We start from the raw sequence: 19,714 nt of genomic DNA, 5'->3' as shown, positions 1-19,714 counted from the left end.
GAGAAGCATAGAGAATCTGACTGTGTTGAGATAAGAGATGAATATAGATTGGAGTGATTTGTAAACAAATGTTCTTAATAAAATAAATTAGCTTTGTTGGATTGGAAGCTGATGTAGTTATGGATAAGAGGTGAGGCAAGGGCTGGGATAGGCAATGATAAGGATAGAATTAAGAAATCTTGATAGTTTGGTTGGAAACTCATCCATGAGTCAAATATGCAATGGTGTTTAGTCTCATTGGACAGGGAAGGATGGGTCAGTCCATCGGGTTTTTTTGGAACCCAATGGCTTCAATCTTTCCAATATTAGGACAGGCTTCTGCTCGCGCAACATTGAATGGGTAAGAATTAGTGATAAGGAAGGGGTCAAGAAGGGTCTATTATTTGTGGTTGATGTAATCAGTGTACATATTATATTAAAGGTATAATGGGACTTATGAAGCTGATTTAAAAGTTTCATCAGTGAGTATGATTTGCTAACCAGTGTTAAAATATTGAGATGATGCCTTTGAAAGATGTCTGTGAACTTTAATTAATCACTTGGTTCTCTTGGGGTGCATAATTATCAGTAGTGACAAAACTTCTAATATTATTTCAACTTTGGATAAGACAAAAATCCATCTGTCCTGACTGGTGTGTCTGCCATTTTGTCAATGATATATCTGGATAACTTTCTCTTGTTGCTCATTATATTTGATATTCCCCTTTCAAAATGACCATCTCTGTAAATCAAAGATTTATTTCCACGTCAATCATTTCCTAAATATTATTTCCAATATATTTTTCTCTTAAATTTGTATCTTTGCAACCGGTGAAGTTAATTTTGTATCCAGTGCTATTTACACTAATATCGGCCATCATCATTTAGAAGACATGATCATCTCACTGCTTAATAATTTCAGTTTAAGTGTAACAGAGCCAAAAGTTAAAATATTCATAATTGTAGTTCCTTTTAAATGTCGTGCACAGTAAAATTAATTGTTTTTTATTTTTCCCATCATATTACAAAAATATTGGAGCAGGAGGACACCATTTATTGTTCCTTCATTAATTGAAATGAAGACTAATCCGTCATTGTCAATGTCCCTTGATATCTTTTTGTTTAAGAAAAAATGATTAACTTTGACCTGACATAATAATAGTATTTTTGGAGTAATTTTACATTGTGACTGCATTTTAGGTAGATATAATTTCATCTTCACTTAAAAAAAAAACCTTTTATATTTAGACACGGCCCTCGCGTTTTGCACATCCGAACTTATAATAATCTCTCTCGTTCTCTCCATGGTACCAGCTCCCATAATATCTTGGATCCTTTGGTCAAATAATGTCTTGGGTTTAAATTGTAGGGAACACAATCACAAATTGTAATCTCATTGTGATGGTTGAAGTATCATTCTAGTATATCCATTGTGCATACCTTCCAAGGACAGTATATCTTTTCTAAACTGTGGTTCCCAGTTTTTCCAACAGTTTTCCAGGAATGGTCTAAAGAAGGACTCTAAATGGTTGTAGTATAATGTTTACTCCTTGTTTTCTAGATATTCCATCAGCCATATTGATTTTTTTCCCCCGCCTACCTATGATGGTCTGTGTATGAATCGCTACATCTCATTGTTTCAATGTTTTGCCATTTAGAAAGTACTAGACCAAGTGGACCCGTTGGGCCCATTCCTCGTAGAGGGGGCAGAGGGAAGGGGAGAGGGTGTCAGTGAGTGAGCCCTGGAACCAAAGCCTCTGCTGTGTTGGTGTAGCACCCTCAACCCACCACTCAATCCCCCTTATCCCCCCCATCTCCCCCGCTGACCCACTCCATACCCCCTACCCCACCCCCACTTGCACCTCCCCTGCCCCCACCCCTATTCCCCCCTCCCCTCACCCCCTACCCACACTCTCCCTGCCCGCACCCCCATTCTCCCCCCCACCCCAATCTTCCCTCCTCCCCAGCCCCACTCTCCCCCCCCCACCGCCACACCCCCTCTCTCCTCTCCCACCCACCCTCCCCCTTTCCCTCTCACCCCCACTCTCTCCTCCCCACTCCCTCCCCCACACTCTCCCCTCTTCCCTCACCCCCACTGTCCCCATCCCCCACCCCCACTCTCTCTTGCCCCCACCACCACTCCCCCACCCCGCTATCCCCCTTCCCCCCACCCCTCCTCCTCCCCAACCCCGTCTTCCCTCCTCCCCACCCACCCTGCCCTCCTCCCCAGTCCCACTCTCCCTCCCACCCCCACTCTCTCCTCCTCCCACTCTCTCCTCTCTCACTCTCCCCACCCCCCTTTCGCCACCTCCCCCCTTTCCCCCACTCTCTCCTCCCCCCACCCCCCCATTCTCTCCTCCCCCAGCCCCACTCTTACTCTCCTCCCCACCCCCCCTTTCCCCACCACCCTTTTCCCCACCACCCCCCTTTCCCCACCACCCCCCTTTCCCCCACCATCAACCCGCCTCCCTCCCACCCCCGCTGTCCCCCTCCCCAGTCGCACTCTCCCTCCCACTCTCTCCTCCTCCCACCCTCCCCGTCCACCCCACTCTAACTCTCCCGGAGCGGCGGACTACTGGAGACGGGCAGCGCGGCGGCGGCTGTGGCCTAGCCAAGCTGGGATTACTCGCGGCGGTTGTGGGGGAGAGGGAAGGGAGAAGCGAGCGGAGAGAGGAGAGAAGCGAGGGGAGAGAGGAGAGGGGAGCCCCCGATTGCGGGTGGGCAGCTCCGCTAATGCGTCCATCTTGTTTGTGCGAGTGAAGAGAGAGTCCGTGCGTGCCCTATGGTGACGTAATACGCACAGCAGCCCTTGGAAAAAGGTGTTTAGAAATGGGATTTTTGAACTTTAAAATGTCCGATTTAAATGAAACTTGTTATAAAGAATCGCCGCAAGAGTGGTGATTAAGGTGGCGCAAAAATTGTGGCGCTATGGTTTACCGTTTTGGCTGCAGGTCCACATGTCACATGTCTATCAGAGGCAGACAGATAGATATCATTTTTTTTTTGGTCTGAATGTTTAACCTTTAAATTAGTGATCTATTTGCCTTTTCACTTAATCTATTACTGTGTGTGTCCAATTTTCAGCGTCCAATGCATTTACAATCTTTGTCATTGGCAAGCTTGAATATATGGCTTTCTATCACATCAAGTCCAAGTGATTAATAAATAGTGAATATTTGAGGTACCGTCAAAAATTCTTGCTGTGCATCTGGGTCCCAAGGATATGCAAATTGGGAGGTTAATTGACATTATAAATTGCCTCTAATGTGTACGTGAGTGGTTGAACCTGGGGGGCGGTTGATGGGAATGTGGGAAGAATAAGAGATTAGTTTAGGTTTAGGTTAGGTGAATAGGTTCTTGATGGTCAGTGCTGACATGATAGGCTGATGGTCCTGTTTCCATGTTATATTATTCTGTTATTCTGACCTTTTCTCTCCTCACCACTCTCTGGCCCCATTACCTATCCTGATCAATACATTGTCTTCAAATTCACAAAGCAATTTAAAATTTAACTTGTGATGTTTGTTTCATTTTCTTAATCTTAACTATTCTTAACTGCTTTCAGCAAAAATCCATCCTGGTGACTCCATCAAGCGATTCATCTGCCTTTTTTGGTAGGGAAGAACTGCAGATGCTGATTTAAATCGAAGGTAGACACAAAATGCAGGAGTAATTTAGCTGGGCAGGCAACATCTCTGGAGAGAAGGAATGGGTGACGTTTTGGGTCGAGACCTTTCAGTCTGAAGAAGGGTTTCGACCTGAAACATCACCCTTTCCTTCTCTCCAGAAATGCTGCCTGACCTGCTGAGTTATTCCAGCATTTTGTATCTGCCTTTTTATTTTGATTTTCATTGCTTTCTGGTACAATATCCCCTACAAATCTAGTGAAATTATCTGGCCCATTACTTTTCTGTCCTCCAACAACAGCTATCTGTGTGCCATATTATCCTAATTCTAGCATTAATTATCTTTGTTGTGAATCTATTGTGGATGACATTTTAAATGCATTTTTCAAATTTCATAGCCACTGGTCGTCTGCAATTTCTTGAAATAATTCAATGTTAATCAGCTCTGGTCTGGTTCCTTGCTCTCTTTTCCAGATGCTTAGACATTTAATTTATTGTTTATAGTAGTTCATCAATAAACTGGAAGCCATAGAGTCATACAGCATGGAAACAGGCCCTTTGGCCCAACTTGCACACACCAGCCAACATGTCCCAGCTACACTAGTCCCACCTGCCTGCGTTTGGCCCATATCCCTCCAAATCTGTCCTATCCGTGTAACTGTCTAACTTTCTTAAACATTGCGATAGCCCCTGCCTCAACTAGCTCCCCTGGCAGCTCATTCCATACACCCACCATTTTTTGTGAAAAAGATATCCCTTAGATTCCTATTAAATCTTTTTCCCTTCACCGTAATCCTATATGGTCCTCGATTCCCCTTCTCTGGGCCAGAGACTGTGCATCGACTCGATCTATTCCTCTCATGATCTTGTACACAAATCTGCAATTTTCTCTTTTTTTTTCTCCTTTTAAAGTGGCACTCGGATTATCTAGCACAATTTGTTCTGGCATGACTTTAGCAACTTACACCTAGTTATCATTCTAGTTCTCGGTGTAATTTGCTGAGAATGTACAGACACCATATTGATATAAAGTGCCTTTTTCTTCATGCCTTAAAATTGCTTCATATTCTCTTGCATTTTGTAACTTCTCCATTTTGGAATATTAAATGACATGTGGGGAAAATAATTGCTTGTGTATATGTGTGTGCATAATGTTTTGTCTTGTTTGACTGGCTCAAATTTAAAATTTTATAAAACAGCAATGAACGGCAACAGAACAGATGGATGTAACTACAAATAGAAATTTTTGTGAAATTCAAAAAGTAGACAGCAGAAGTTGCCAATTTTCAAAGGAAATTGTCATTTAAAAAAGAAAATTCAATAATGCTTCTGGTCATCTTGGATGGATTAAAATATAACAACTTTTTATTATAACATTAATTAGCATAAGGAAATTAAACATTCCAAACATAAGCATTTTTTGTAGAAAGCAATGTTTTTGATCGAGTCCTGCATGTGCAATAAGTTTGAGCAGTTAATTCTGTTTCGTAGACACAGAACACTAACTTGCTCTGGTGGAAATTGCAACTTGTAACATGCACCTGTGGTCCATTATTGTAAGAAATCTGTCCTTTATTGACAGCCGGAATGTTATAGGGAATTCCACACTCTGCTATTTGAAAGTTTTACCCCCTCTGATAGAATGTTAGGAAATTAAATATTCCTGACCAACAAATATGCACCTCACAATATCCAAGATATCTTTCTTGATTCTGTTGTTGGAGATCATCACCTCTCCATCATTCTGTAGGAAAATAACTGCAGATGCTGGTACAAATCGAAGGTATCACAAAATGCTGGAGTAACTTAGCGGGTCAGGCAGCATCTCTAAGTCTGAAGAAGGGTCTCGACCCGAAACGTCACCCATTCCTTCTCTCCAGAGATGCTGCTTAACCCGCGGAGTTACTCCAGCATTTTGTGACACCTCTCCATCATTTATGTTCCTCGGCATACCTCATGAATCCAGCAACAGTATATTCACAGATGTCAAAAGGAGTGATAATTTGATAATGCCTGGCATTGTCAGTGTGCATCCTGCATATACCTTGCAAAGACCAGAACTAAAGCCAGTGATGGAAAAAGAAAACCCACCAGTCCATCCTTTTCTAAATGTTAATAACCAATACAGTTAAACTATAGATAATGCAAATAGTATTCCAGATGATATACACAGGACAAAGTATATAATTTTGATTTGTATCAAATTGTTGTTAGCGCTCAGTTAAGAAAGAGAAACGGGAGGAGATTAAAAGATAGCTTGAGCCATAAATCATTGACTTGTTCAGCTCAACCTTGGTTTCAAGTACTATTCGTTATCCCTTGAATTCCCTTTTTTTTAAAGTTGAAATACTGTGCTGAGTTTTGGTTTTCTTGTGAATTAGTGTTTATTGTGTCATGGGTACCAGGATGCAGTGAAAAATGTTGTTTTGCATGTATTCCAGTCAAATCATATCCTACATCAGTACAATCAAACCAAACGTGAAAACAACAGGTAATGCAAAAAGAGGAAGGAATCAGAGTGCAGATTACATGTGTTACAGATATAAAGAAAGTGCAGATTTTAAAAGTTTAATGGCCATAATGAGGTAGATTGAGAGATCAGGAGCACATCCTTGGGTTATAAGAGGACTGTTCGAGTCCGAAGTTATTTCATAGTTTTGCATCTGGTGGTGCATCCTTACCTTTTTGTACAAGATTTTGTACCTTCTATCCAACGTGAGAGGGAACAAGAGAAAATTACACATAAGAGCAAAAAAAAAAATTCCTACTTTAAAATATCATAGCAGTTCTTTGGTATCACAAAATGCTGGAGTAACTCAGCAGGTCAGCCAGCATCTGAGGAGAGATGGAATGGGTGACGTTTCGGGTCGAGACCCTTCTTCAGTCTGAAGAAGGGTCTCGACCCGAAACGTCACCCATTCCTTCTCTCCTCAGATGCAGCCTGACCGGTTGAGTTACTCCAGCATTTTGTGATACCTTCGATTTGTACCAGTATCTGCAGTTATTTTCCTACATAGCAGTTATTTGAATCAACACAGTTAACTATTTACTTTAGAAAAACAAACATTAAGCAATTTTATTAATCTTGTTCAAAATTCCTTATGTTTTTTAGGAATATTTATTTCAGTTAAATAGCTAGAGCTGAGGTGACGATTTGAAAGTTTACAGGGGCAGAATATTAGAAACTGATGAATTGTGGAACAAGTTGCTGGTTCATTTCACGGAAGTTGGAAATTCAGTAATAAATCACAATTTAAAAAAAAAACTTTTTGACTAGTTCTGATTACTTTGGGGCTTATTTGAGATTTCATGGGTCTGGGTGGGCAGTGCTTAAGAGACCACAGAAGTATAAGAAATGTAATTTTTAATCTTTTGCAATCCATTATTTCTGTATGTTTACAATTATCCAAGTAATTATGATTGTGTAATCGCTGCAGTTAGTGATGTGCTGCATTTAATTAGCTGCATTGCAAGTGTAGCAATAATTAATTGTATGTTGATGACAACCAGTGATATTCACCATTGACTTTCCATTGTATCTAAATGTCAGACAGTTGTCTGTCGTCTTCCAATTAAAAATTGCCAAATTCGAAACTATTGCATTCAGCTTTCAACTCTACTGTTTCCTACAACACATTCCAAAGACTTGTAGGTTAATTGACCTGTCAATTTTCCCTAGTATGTCGGATCAAACTAGTGGGGTAATCGTTGGTCGGTGCAGACTCGGTGAGCTGAAGAGCTGGTTTCCACGCTGTATCTCCAAACTGAACTATCACTCTCCTTGGCAGTTGTCTAATCTAAACCGATTGTTCACAATTATCAAAGTTGCATTTTCAATAACAGGACCCCCGCTTTGGAATTCTTTCCCCAAGCCTTTCTGCTTGTTTATCTATGTCCACCAATCTTTACTTCTTTTCAGACTCCTAATGGCCCATCGTTTGGTTATTTTCCTGAATATTTCTTTGTACATTTGAAAGTAATTTTTGGGTGTCAGTAGTGGCCTGTAAGGGTGCTACTTTGCACCCTTAAGGATGCTAGAAAAAGTTTTATTATAATATTTGTAGATTGAGGATAAATTTCAAAACTAATTTCATCCGGTATTCTATTTGATAAGAGGCCGAATTTATTTGGATAGACAACAGGACAAAACCAAGTTGAATATTGAAAATATGCTAAGAGTGCAAGAAAATAGCAGCAGGGATAGGCCCCTCATGCCTTTTGAGCCAGTCAGTATGATCATGGCTGATGTATGCTGGCCTCAAGTTCTCTTCTTGGGGAAAAAAATATACCTCTGTTTTAAATGACTGGTCCTTTTGGATCATGTCTGTTTGAATAAAGTCATCTCTCATTTTTCTTATCTCAAAGGAGTATAAATCCAAACTCTCTTGTCTTTCTTCATAGGACAACCCTCTCATCCTAAGAATTAATCTGGTGAATCTTCTTTGGACTGCCTTCAATGCTGTTATATCTTTTCTTAGGTAAGGAAACCAAAATTCTACACAGCATTCTCGGTGTGGCCTCCCCAACACCCTATACAATTGTAACAAATTCTTCCTATTCTTAAACGCCAATCGATTTGCAATAAAGGCCAACATGCTGTTTACCTTTTTAATTGCATTCCGGACCTACCTGTTAACCTTTGTGATTTCACGCATACAAACATTTCCATCCCTTTGAACTTCACTCATTTGCAGTCTCTATTCATTTAATAATCCATCTTTTGATTCTTCATACTGAAGTGCCTGATCTTGCACTTCCCCCTATTAATTTTAATTTACTAGGCTTTTGCCCTATCGCAATCTGTTTCCTGTTGCAGAATCGTAATGCTAGAGTAACTCAGTGGGACAGGCAGCGTCTCTAGAGAGGAGGAATGGGTGACGTTTCGAGTCGAGACCCTTCTGCAAACTCTGAAGAAGGATCTCAACCTGAAACGTCACCCATTCCTTCTCATCAGAGATGCTGCCTGTCTCGCTGAGTTATGCCAGAATTCCATGTCTACCTTTGGTGTAAACAGCACCTGCAGTTCCTTCCTATACAAGCAAATGTCCTGGAAAACTCATCGTTTCAGTCTCTTTTTGTCCCACCAAACTTAATTCTCTAATGATGAGACTTTCTGTATAGGTGCCTCTGAAATATCTTCCTTCTTTCTGAAGCGCATCTTCCCCTCCACCTTGACTGCATCACATCCATTTTTGCTCCTCTGCTCTACTCCAGACGGATCAAGGACATAGGTCTGCTGGTCCTGGCCCTCCACCCCACTAACCTCTGCATTCGGCAGTTCATTCTCCCCAATTTCCACCAACTTCAAAGAGATTTCCCCAGTTGACATAGATTCCCTCCCCCTTTCAGCGTTTTGCAGAAACCATTCCCTTCTTTATTTCCTACTCCACTCTTCTATTCCCACTAACCATGCTCCTACTTACAACACTTTCCTTTGCAACCACACAACAAACGTTTTTCACTGTACCTCGGTATATGTGACAATAAACTAAACTGAAACTAGAAGAAAATGCCTTGTATCTGGCAGTGTAATAGGTACATATATTTAATGCTTGCGTTTATTTAACTTTATCCGCCACCATTCAATAAGCACTCAAAGCGATAACAAACCCATGCATACTCTGGTTTTAACGTAACATTTCACAAACGCACAAAAAAAATCATGTGTCTTCGCATGCATGTAGTTATTAAATGTCCTATGATGATGTCTTATACACATTTTTACTTGCTTCTTGTATTCTCATTATTCTGTAAGTGCCACAAATTAAAAAATGGTTAACAGTGGGTTATTAATTGAACTTTTTTTTCTGATGTATTCTATGGTTTCCCAAATACTTTTACCCATATCATACACCTCTGACACTCCAGTTAACTTGAAATAAATTTTTGATCCAAGTTTTGCACAAGTTGAACATTTTGAGGTATTCTCTTTATGTCATAGGTGAGTGCCGGTTACAGAAATGTAAATTATTATTGAGTGGCTATAAAAATGATGGATATAGTTTTTATTCAGAAGACAAAATACGCTTTGCATCTCTTGCCAATCCTATTCATAGAAAATAGGTGCAGGAGTAGGCCATTCGGTCCCTCGAGCCAGCATCGCCATTCAATACGATCATAGCTGATCATCCAGAATCAGTACCCTGATCCTGCTTTCTCCTCGTATCATATTTTATTTACATTTTTCATATTTCAGATACAGCGCGGAAACAGGCCTTTTCGGCCCACCAAGTCCGCACCGCCCAGTGATCCCCGCACACTAACACTATCCTACACACACTATGGACAATTTTTACATTTACCCAGTCAATTAACCTACATACCTGTACGTCTTTGGAGTGTGGGAGTGTATCCTTTGATTCTGTTAGTCCTAAGAGCTATATCCAACTCTCTTTTGAATACATCCCGTGAATTGGCCTTCACCTGCCTTCTGTGGCAGAGAATTCCACAGATTCACAACGGTCTGAGTGAAAAGATTTTTCCTCGTCTCGGTCTTAAATGGCCTACTCCTTATTCTTAAACTGTGACCCCTGGATCTGGACCCCCTCAACATCGGGAACATTTTTCCGGCATCTAGCCTGTCCAATCCTTTAATTATTTTATACTAGACCAAGTGGACCCATTGGGTGCAAATCTCTCCTGCATTGGTGCAGCACCCTCTCCTTCCCCCCCCTCCCCCTCCCTCCCTCTCTCCTCTCCCTTCCCCCTCCCTCAACTCCCCCTCTCCCCTTCCCCTCCATCCCCTCAACCCCCCATTATCCTCCCTCCCTCCCTCCCTCCACCCCCTCCCTCCCTAGGAGATAGATTTAAACTTTAAAATGTGAATAACTTTAAAAATATAACACAGATTTCAATGAAACTTCTTCCATTAGCACCAATGGGACGACGGTGAGTAAGGTGCAGACCTCCCAACCCTTCCGAATTTGGCAGAAAGTTTTCGCTTTCTTATTTCATTTCAGCTATTCTGATTTCACCACACATTTTTCCGCAAAAAAACATGGCTTGCCCCACCGCTTGCCTCTGGTCTCGCCTCGTCGCTGGCCCGGCCTCGCCGCTGTACTCGCCTCGCCGCTAGCCCGGCTTCGCCTCACCGCTGGCCCGGCCTTGCCTTACCTCTGGCACCGGCCTCGCCTCTCCGCTGGCCTGGCTTCGCCTTGCCGCTCGCCTCGCTGCGGAGCGTGAGGCCTGTTGATGTTGAAAGGGGAAGGGTTGGGGTGCAAGGGAGGGGGGCAGGGGAGTGGGAAGAGGGAGTGGGTGGAGGACGGGAGGGTGAGAGTGGGGATGGGAGGGGGGTAGGGGAGTGGGGGTGGAGAGGAGGAGTGGATTTGGGAGGAGGGGTGGTGGGGGGGACATGGACCGTTGTGATTTGCTGTTGACCACTGGAGCAAGTATGTCTTCAATTAAATTAGGTATGTGCAGTTTTTTAAATGAAACTTTCTTCATAATTTAGTCATACATTTTATGACCATTGTTCTTTTATTCAATACCAAGAGAATTGGGATGTGTAAGGAAAAAGCAAAATAGAAAAACAAAACAATACAATTTTTTCTTTGTGTTGTAAAAAGTATTTCTGTTCAATAACCTTTCTATAATTGTAGAATATACTCATGATAGGCTTGACATTGTACATGTAGTCCAAGAACTACAGACTGTTGGAAATAATAGTCATTTTTCACATGTGAATGTAGCGCAGCGCATTTGGCGTGCATTTTTTTTTCGTTGAAAAGTTGCATTACGCGCCATATTATGAATTTTGAAGTAAAAGTCTGAATTTTGGACATCAAAATTCTGAATTTGTAAATTCAAATGTTGAGAGTCTGATTTTGGCTGTAGTTCAGGAACAAACAAACAAACAAACAAACAAACAAACAAACAAGAGTTTTAGTAGATAGATGTTTCTATAAGATCCCCTCTCATCCTAAATTCCACTGAATATAAGCCCAATCGACCCATTCTTTCATCATATGTCAGTCCCGCCATCCCGGGAATTAATCTAGTGAACATACACTGCACTCCCTCAATAGCAAGAATGTCCTTCCTCAAACTAGGAGACCAAAACTGCACACAATACTCCATATATTCATTTTATGATCAACAAAAGTAATCTTGTAGGGAACTTTCTATACATAATATTGCTGTTTCGTGTTGTCATAAACTAAACTGAACTGATAAAAGTGGAAACGAACAAGAATACCAACAAGGCAAACAAGACCCATCCTAATATTACTGGTAGATATTCTTCGCAATCTAAGGTATCAGCTACAGTGCCCTCCTTAACGTTTGGGACAAAGACCTGTCATTTATTTATTTGCCTCTGTACTCCACAATTTGAGATTTATAATAGAAAAAATCACGTGGTTAAAGTGCACATCGTCAGATTTTATTAAAGGCCATTTTTTATACATTTTGGTTTCACCATGTAGAAATTACAGCTGTATTTATACATAGTCCCCCCATTTCAGGGCACCAGAATGTTTGGGACAAATGGCTTCACAAGCATTTGTAATTGCTCAGATGTGTTTGATTGCCTCCTTAATGCAGGTATAAGAGAGCTCTCAGGCACCTACTCTTTCCTCCAGTCTTTCCATCATCTTTGGAAACCATTATTGCTGTTTTCAACATGAGGACCAAAGTTGTGCCAATGAGTCAAAGAAGCATTATGAGACTGAGAAACAAGAATAAAACTGTTAAGAGACATCAGCCAAACCTTCGGCTTACTAAAATCAACTGTTTGGAACATCATTAAGAAGAAAGAGAGCACTGGTGAGCTTACTAATCGCAAAGGGACTGGCAGGCCAAGGAAGACCTCCACAGCTGATGACAGAAGAATTCTCTCTATAATAAAGAAAAAAACCCAAACACCTGTCCGACAGATCAGCAACACTCTTCAGTAGTCAGGTGTGGATTTGTCAATGACCACTGTCCGAGAAAGGCTTCATGAACAGAAATACAGAGGCTACACTGCAAGATGCAAACCACAGGTTAGCTGCAAAAATAGGATGGCCAGGATACAGTTTGCCAAGAAGTACTTAAAAGAGCAACCACAGTTCTGGAAAAAGGTCTTGTGGACAGATGAGACAAAGATTAACCTATATCAGAGTGATGGCAAGAACAAAGTATGGGGGAAAGAAGGAACTGCCCAAGATCCAAAGCATACCACCTCATCTGTGAAACACGGTGGTGGGGTTGTTATGGCCTGGGCATGTATGGCTGCTGAAGGAACTGGCTCACTTCGTTGATGATACAACCTCTGATGGTAGTAGCATAATGAATTCTAAAATGTATAGACACATCCTATCGGCTCAAGTTCGAACAAATGCCTCAAAACTCATTGGCCGGCGGTTCATTCTAAAGCAAGACAATGATCCCAAATATATTGCGAAAACAACAAAGGAGTTTTTCAAAGCTAAAAAATGGTCAATTTTTGAGTAGCCAAAGTCAATCACCTGATCTGAACCCAATTGGGCATGCCTTTTATATGCTGAAGAGAAAACTGAAGGGGACTAGCTCCCAAAACAAGCATAAGCTAAAGATGGCTGCAATACAAGCCTGGCAGAGCATCACCAGAGAAGACATCCAGCAACAGGTGTGGTCCATGAATCACACAGATTTTAAGCAGTCATTGCATGCAAAGGAAATGCAACAAAATACTAAACATGACTACTTTCATTTCCATGACATTGCTGTGTCCCAAACATTATGGTGCCCTGAAATGGGTCTATGTATAAACACAGTTGTAATTTCTTCATAGTGAAACCAAAATGTATAAAAATGGCCGCACTTTAACCACATGTGATTTTTTTTTCTATTACAAATCACAAGTTGTGGAGTACAGAGGCAAATAAATAAATGATGGGTCTGTTTGTCCCAAACATTATGGACGGCACTGTATATTACCGGTTCAAAATGTAAATTGGCTTTTGAATAAATTTTGTTTCAAATTTGTGATATTTTTATGAAATTTGTGAAAGCTTTATGGTTTTTAATTTATTTTTGATACAACACTTCAGATACCAGCAGAAATTGTAAACCAGTAATGAAAAACTGAAAGATAATTCTCAAATGAATGAAACTCAAAAATAGATAGAAATTATTCACTCTATTTCATCTTCCCCTTTAAATTCAGTTAGCAAATTCTTGTAAGAAAATGAACGTAAGCTGTCAGGTCAAACCATACTAAAAATATTACTTTTCACATGTATTTTTCAAATATGTAAGAATTACATTTTGTTCAATTTTCAGTTAAATAACACTAACCATTATTCCCAAAAGCAATTCTTGGTGAAATAGACTGGTCATCAAACACATACTGCCTTAGTTACCCTAGGCTGATAAAAATAAACGTCTCTACTCTGTGTTTTCCATTAAATTAATTAGAGCAGGCTTTACTTAGCTTCCTACTGAACATCTATAGCATCAATTTTCACACTCTTGTCATTCATGGGTACTGGCTAATCTGTTTCTATGAAGTTATCCATGAAACCAAACACTTTAATTATGTCATCTGTTTCTCTGCAGTGACTTCGGCTTGTGCAAAACATGGGGGTGAAAACACAGCGTCCTCGTTGTTTTTTTGACATAACTGTCAATAATCTGTTCGGTAAGAGAAAGTTTTATAGCAATTATGTTGCTTGCATGAATACGTAAATATTTAATATACTGAACTAATCTGTGGTCCAGGTTAAACTTTTTGAATTTGAGTTGTTGTATTGTAATCAATAGTATTTTACTGACATCATTCTTCTAGACTCCACTGTGAGGCTGGAACTTTGTTGCGAGGTCAAGTTGTATGATTTAAAAGAATGAGTACAATTATTTGAATCTGATCATAAACAAATTACTTTAAATCACATTGTGCAAGGATAGTGATGGTGTGTTCCTTGAGGCAATCAGAAGAAAAACGTAAATTCCTTTGAATTAGAAAATCTTTAATTTTAGGGGAAGAGTGCTCGACATGCAGTTCCATCAGAACAGCTGGTTATGGGAATCAGAAATGGGGTACTTTGTAGCAGCATCATAAGTTCTCGAGTTACCTCGCAAAATCCTGATTTGGGGATACCCTCGCACACTTGTCAATAACGTGCTTTAACTCTGACTCCAAATGACTCTGGCTGCTCCATTGTAATTTTTTTACTTCTGATAAAGGCCTTTCCTGAATAAAATTGTCACTTTATAGCTTGTATCTAGATAGCGTTTTGCGTATGTAGTAACTAGATGAATGCAATGTGACATTGAAGTAACAATTCTAAGACGTTTGGATGTAACTGATGCATATATTTTCTTTACAGTGGGCAGAGTTGTCTTTGAATTGTTCTCTGATGTGTGTCCAAAGACTTGCGAAAACTTTCGTTGTCTCTGTACAGGTTAGTTACAGCATAATATAATAATGCTTTGTTGGAGAACTGAAAAAGACATTTAGTTGTGTTAGTCATTATCTGGTGTTCAAGGATTTATCTTCAGTCTTTTTTTTAACTACATGCTGCCTCTCAATAACATCTTAATAAAAAAAGTTGCCTCAAATACCCTGATACTTCTCTCTACCTCCCCTTTCTTGTTCTCCGAACCACCCTGACATGCGCTTCAACCACACACAGCCCAAAGATTTGTCTCGGCTAGTCTACTGCTAAAAACATCATCACAGACTGATTATTTCAACACACAGCTCGCTCACCATGCTCATATGACCCACTGCAAACATGGTGCTATGTAAAATATTATTGCACGTTTCTTAATTCGCACCTTATCACAGTCATCCAACATTTTCTGTGCTTGCAGAATTGCGTTGAATCTCTTTTGATCTACTTCATTTTGAAGTGGTACATGGAATAGTACAGCATAGGAAGAGGCCCTATGGCCTGTAATGTTTGTGCCGAACTGATCTCATCTGCCTGCGCATGATCCATATCCCTCTATTCTCTGCACTGCCTATCTAAAAGCCACTTAAACACCACGTTTGTATCTGCCTCCACCACCACCATCCCTCGGAATGTGTTCCAGGCCCCCAATGTAAAAAACAAACAAACAGAACTTGTCCAGTGCATTTCTAAACTTTCCCCTCTCAGTTTATAGCTGTGCACTCTCGTGTTGGACATTTCCACCGTGGAGTAAAAGGTAACACCTTTCATTTATTTAGCATCATTAATGAATTTAAAAGTGCCAGTGCTCAAAAGAGGAGTGGTATCAGACAAAATGAGAAACTGAACATTAATGCAGGTAAAAGATGGGTTTATTGAATCACAGGAGTCCCTATTCAAACCATACCAGCTCTCTGCCAGATACACTTAGAGTGTCTTGGAGGAGGAATGAGTGAGATTTATGGAGAATTCAGCACTTTCATCCATACAGGTGCTCCTCGACTTACCATGGGGCTACGTTCATATAAACCCATCGTAAATCAAATATATCGTAAGTTGAAAACGCATATCGCTAGTCCGGGAAAAGATCAATATTCAAAATTCAGTTTCTACTGAATATCACTTTTGCACCATCGTAAAGTCGAAGCATCGTACGTCGAGGAGCATCTGTATTTGGGTCAAGGTCAACGGCATGGTTCAGGTAAGTTTGGAAAATCTGTCTTTCAAAAATCAGGAGGTCTGCTGCTAAGTGGTCCTGATGGAAAACAAACTGAGCAACAATGATGTTTTTGGAAACTAAGCACTTTGTGATGACACTATTTACAATGGTATCAAATGCTTTGCTGATGATTGAGAAATTATTAATGGGACAATAATCAATAACCAGATGGAACTTGTCCTGCTTTTCGTTTATTGGGCACACTTTTAGTGCTTGCCCACAATAAGGGATAGATATGAATGCTCTAGTTGTGTGTTGTAGGTTTTCTAAAGTAATGGTTAATAATGTAGCAAATCTTCACCATTAGAAGGGCGATGTTTATGGGGCCCATAGGCTTTGCTGCATCTAACATGATCATCTGTTTTTGTTTTGTTACGTGATTTGAGCGGGTTTGCCAGAAGATAGCCTTTTGAGATGGTGGAAGCTGTAGGAGGAGAGATGATTGCATTATCCATTCAATACTGAAGTTGTTGGTAAATGATTCAGCCTTTTACAGTGAGGTGCCAGATTCTATCATTGATACATGCACAGCTTCCTCCTTAGATTTATTGTTTAATCATCCACCACCATTCGTGACTGGATGAAGCAGTATTAAAGTTTTGCCCTGATTTATCAGTTGCTTTTCTCTGACTGTAGCACGCTGTTTCTGCTGCTTAACTTGCATGTAATTCTGGCCTGTGCCTTCACTAAATCAGCATCTCAATTTTATGTATGTCTAGCATGCCCATCCGCTCTACTCATTGGATTAAGGTTGATCCCTGATTTGATAGTTTAGGGGAAATACTGAGCCATGAGATGACACTTTGAACTTTAGAGATACAGGGTGGAAACAGGGCCTTTGGCCCACCGAGTCCACCCTGCCCAAGGGTACACAGTCACCCTGTACACTTGCACTATCCTACACACTAGGGACTGGCCCACCGAGTCCACCCTGCCCAAGGGTACACAGTCACCCTGTACACTTGCACTATCCTACACACTAGGGACAATTTTACCGAAGCCAATTAACCTATAAACCTGTACGTTTTTGGAGTGTGGGAGGATACCGGAGCACCCGGAGAAAACCCATGTGGTCACAGGGAGAATGTACAAACTCCGCACAGACAGCACCCCATGGTCAAACTCTGACGCTGTAAGGCAGCAACTCTACCGCTGCACTTTGGCGGAATTCACTTTTATTTCTGCTGATACGCTATGCTGATTCTGTGTTCTGGTCCGAAGCAATCCCTTAAATATGATTATAGGACCACCATTGTAACACAGTTGTGTGTATTGTCAGTGCAAAGTTGGACAAGTAACTGAACTGTCATTGGTGGAGCACATTGGGACCAGTGATCATAGTTGTAGTTGTTTTAAAATAGTTATGGATAAGGACAGCTGTTAAAGTTCAAAATTGGGGCAAGGATAATTCTGACAGTATTAGACAGGAGTATTTGGTGATAATTGGCAGGAAGTTTCCATTAAGGTCAAAGATTAAGGAAAATCTTTGCTCACCATTTCCTGGATGCCATACAAGCAGGATAGCAAATCCAATGCAGCAATTTGGCAGGAAGCCTTGTGGAAGTATAGCTGGCTGTCATCAGTAGAGTTGGCATGTTTTCCTCTGATATCATTAACAGCAAAGTGGATGAGTCAAAGGAGGAAGCGAAGGATGGGTCCTTGGGTGATTATGGTAATTGTTGGACAGGTAACAATGCATGAATGGAAAGTAAAGCCTTTGTGTGTAATTGCCTGTTTATAGCAAACTAGGTCAGAATAAATCTAGACAAGGACAGTCACTACTATTTAGTCAATGGAGAAGAGGCATTGGTAGAAGATGGTGTGTTCAACTAAAGTAAATTGTGGTGAGGGTGGCAAGAATGACAGGGCTGATTTATTAAAGTCATTTGTGACCTCTAAAGATCATTTGAGGGCAATAACAGTTGTAACAGTGACAGCAAGCTGATGGGAATGATTCAAACATAAACTTGTTAGATTTTTCTGGATCCCTATTTTTAGAGGTAATATAGAGGTGTCCAAATCTTCAAGGACTAGATCGGAAAGGGGAGCAGGGAATGGGAAGAAAATGTTATTACTTGGTCAATGTAAGATTGCTGTTTGTGATAACTCTGCATTTCCTGTACTGCAGAAACGAGTAACAGTCAATGATACTCAATTGGTAGTAAGGTGCTTCAGGGGGTCCTTACTTGTGAGATTCATTTTATTGGTACATGCCCTACATTTCTTTCTTGAATCCCCCTGTTATGGAAAATAATACAATTTAATATATTTTCTCTCTCCATGTGACTTGTTTTTTCCCCTGACTTTTGGAAAAAGGTCTTGTCAATAAAAGGGATTTAGTTTTAATTTGTTCAGACAGGACTATTGTTTGTTGCATTGTGACCACTGTTGGTATTCTGTGCGTTTCATCATTGATGCTATTCTGCTCTCATTTCAGGTGAAAAGGGAGAAGGAAAGAGTACTCAAAAGCCTTTGCATTATAAAAGTTGCCTATTTCACAGAGTTGTGAAGGATTTTATGATTCAAGGAGGTGACTTCAGTGAAGGTATAAAATCAGAAGCTTATTGAAGCATCATTTTAAAATTTGGTATGCTTCCCTTGTAAAGCCTCCACTTCCTAAATGCCATACTTCTTTCCATTTTCCAGTGTAATTGATGTGCAATCATTAGGTGGTTGGATGAGGAGGTCTCTTGGAATGACCTCTTGTGTGTGCTACATTTGCTAACTATGATTAAAGTTGCATCGATAGTTCTTTTACCCTCAAGCTACTGATTTAAGAATGGTGCAACTGAAGGAGAAATTGATATTAATATGCCATAAGCTCTAAACGTACATCCTTCTAGCAGTCAATACCTGACTTATCAGGATTATTGCTTTCGGAAATAAATAGCAACATGGGAGGTTCACAGCTCAACAAGCTCAAACTCGGATAAATGAATGAGGGAATGAATACAGTTGATCATAATGTAAATAAATCATTTGTGATTTGGCTTTATCCCTTACTTGGTAATGGAATAAAGAGTGGATACATTTTCCAATCTGGTACATGTGCACATTCGAGCCATCAAGACCTTTCAATATTGTCTTTCCACCAGAATTCTCAGAAATATACAAACATGGCCACTCCAGTCCACATTCCTGGTCTTTGTTCCTTTCCCTTTTCTGTAAAAAGTCTGTTACTCGGGTGGTTTATAGTGCACTTGACACTGAAAAGTATAATGAATTGATTCCTCAACTGAAGTTCTTTCTGTTGAGAAAAATCAAAACCAGGCTATATGTTTTTTTGTGGTTAATCATACACTGCCAGCACCATTTTTTCCATGACATGCCTTTAAATCATTTGTACGCCAACTATGATATTATTGTATTTTTTGAAAACATTTTATGTTTTTTCAGGAAATGGCAGAGGAGGTGAATCTATCTATGGAGGGTTTTTTGAAGGTAATTTTTCTGTTGTGCACATTGTTGTGTGCATTTATGATGTATTTACGTAGAGTTTAAGTATACATTTTTACTGACCATCCAGCACTTGAATT

The 19,714-nt window shown here is 40.3% G+C and overlaps 1 protein-coding gene across 4 annotated transcripts in view; it reads left to right on the top strand.

Moving 5' to 3' along the window:
• ppig (peptidylprolyl isomerase G (cyclophilin G)) overlaps positions 1-19,714 on the top strand; it is a 42,242-nt gene that overhangs the window by 3,915 nt on the left and 18,613 nt on the right. For 2 of the 4 annotated variants that reach the window (XM_078403931.1, XM_078403933.1), the window contains exons 2-6: positions 8,007-8,083; positions 14,124-14,205; positions 14,894-14,968; positions 18,616-18,723; positions 19,575-19,619. In XM_078403931.1, the coding sequence (XP_078260057.1) occupies positions 14,145-14,205; positions 14,894-14,968; positions 18,616-18,723; positions 19,575-19,619 (289 nt within the window). In that variant the 5' untranslated portion in view covers positions 8,007-8,083; positions 14,124-14,144. Of the gene's footprint in view, positions 1-3,544; positions 3,594-8,006; positions 8,084-14,123; positions 14,206-14,893; positions 14,969-18,615; positions 18,724-19,574; positions 19,620-19,714 lie in introns of all 4 variants that reach the window. The other 2 variants (XM_078403932.1, XM_078403930.1) reach the window with 2 other exon arrangements.

The sequence above is a fragment of the Rhinoraja longicauda genome, chromosome 8, assembly GCF_053455715.1.
Source record: "Rhinoraja longicauda isolate Sanriku21f chromosome 8, sRhiLon1.1, whole genome shotgun sequence".
Lineage (NCBI taxonomy): Eukaryota > Metazoa > Chordata > Chondrichthyes > Rajiformes > Arhynchobatidae > Rhinoraja > Rhinoraja longicauda.
This window is presented reverse-complemented; position numbering and strand designations above follow the sequence as displayed.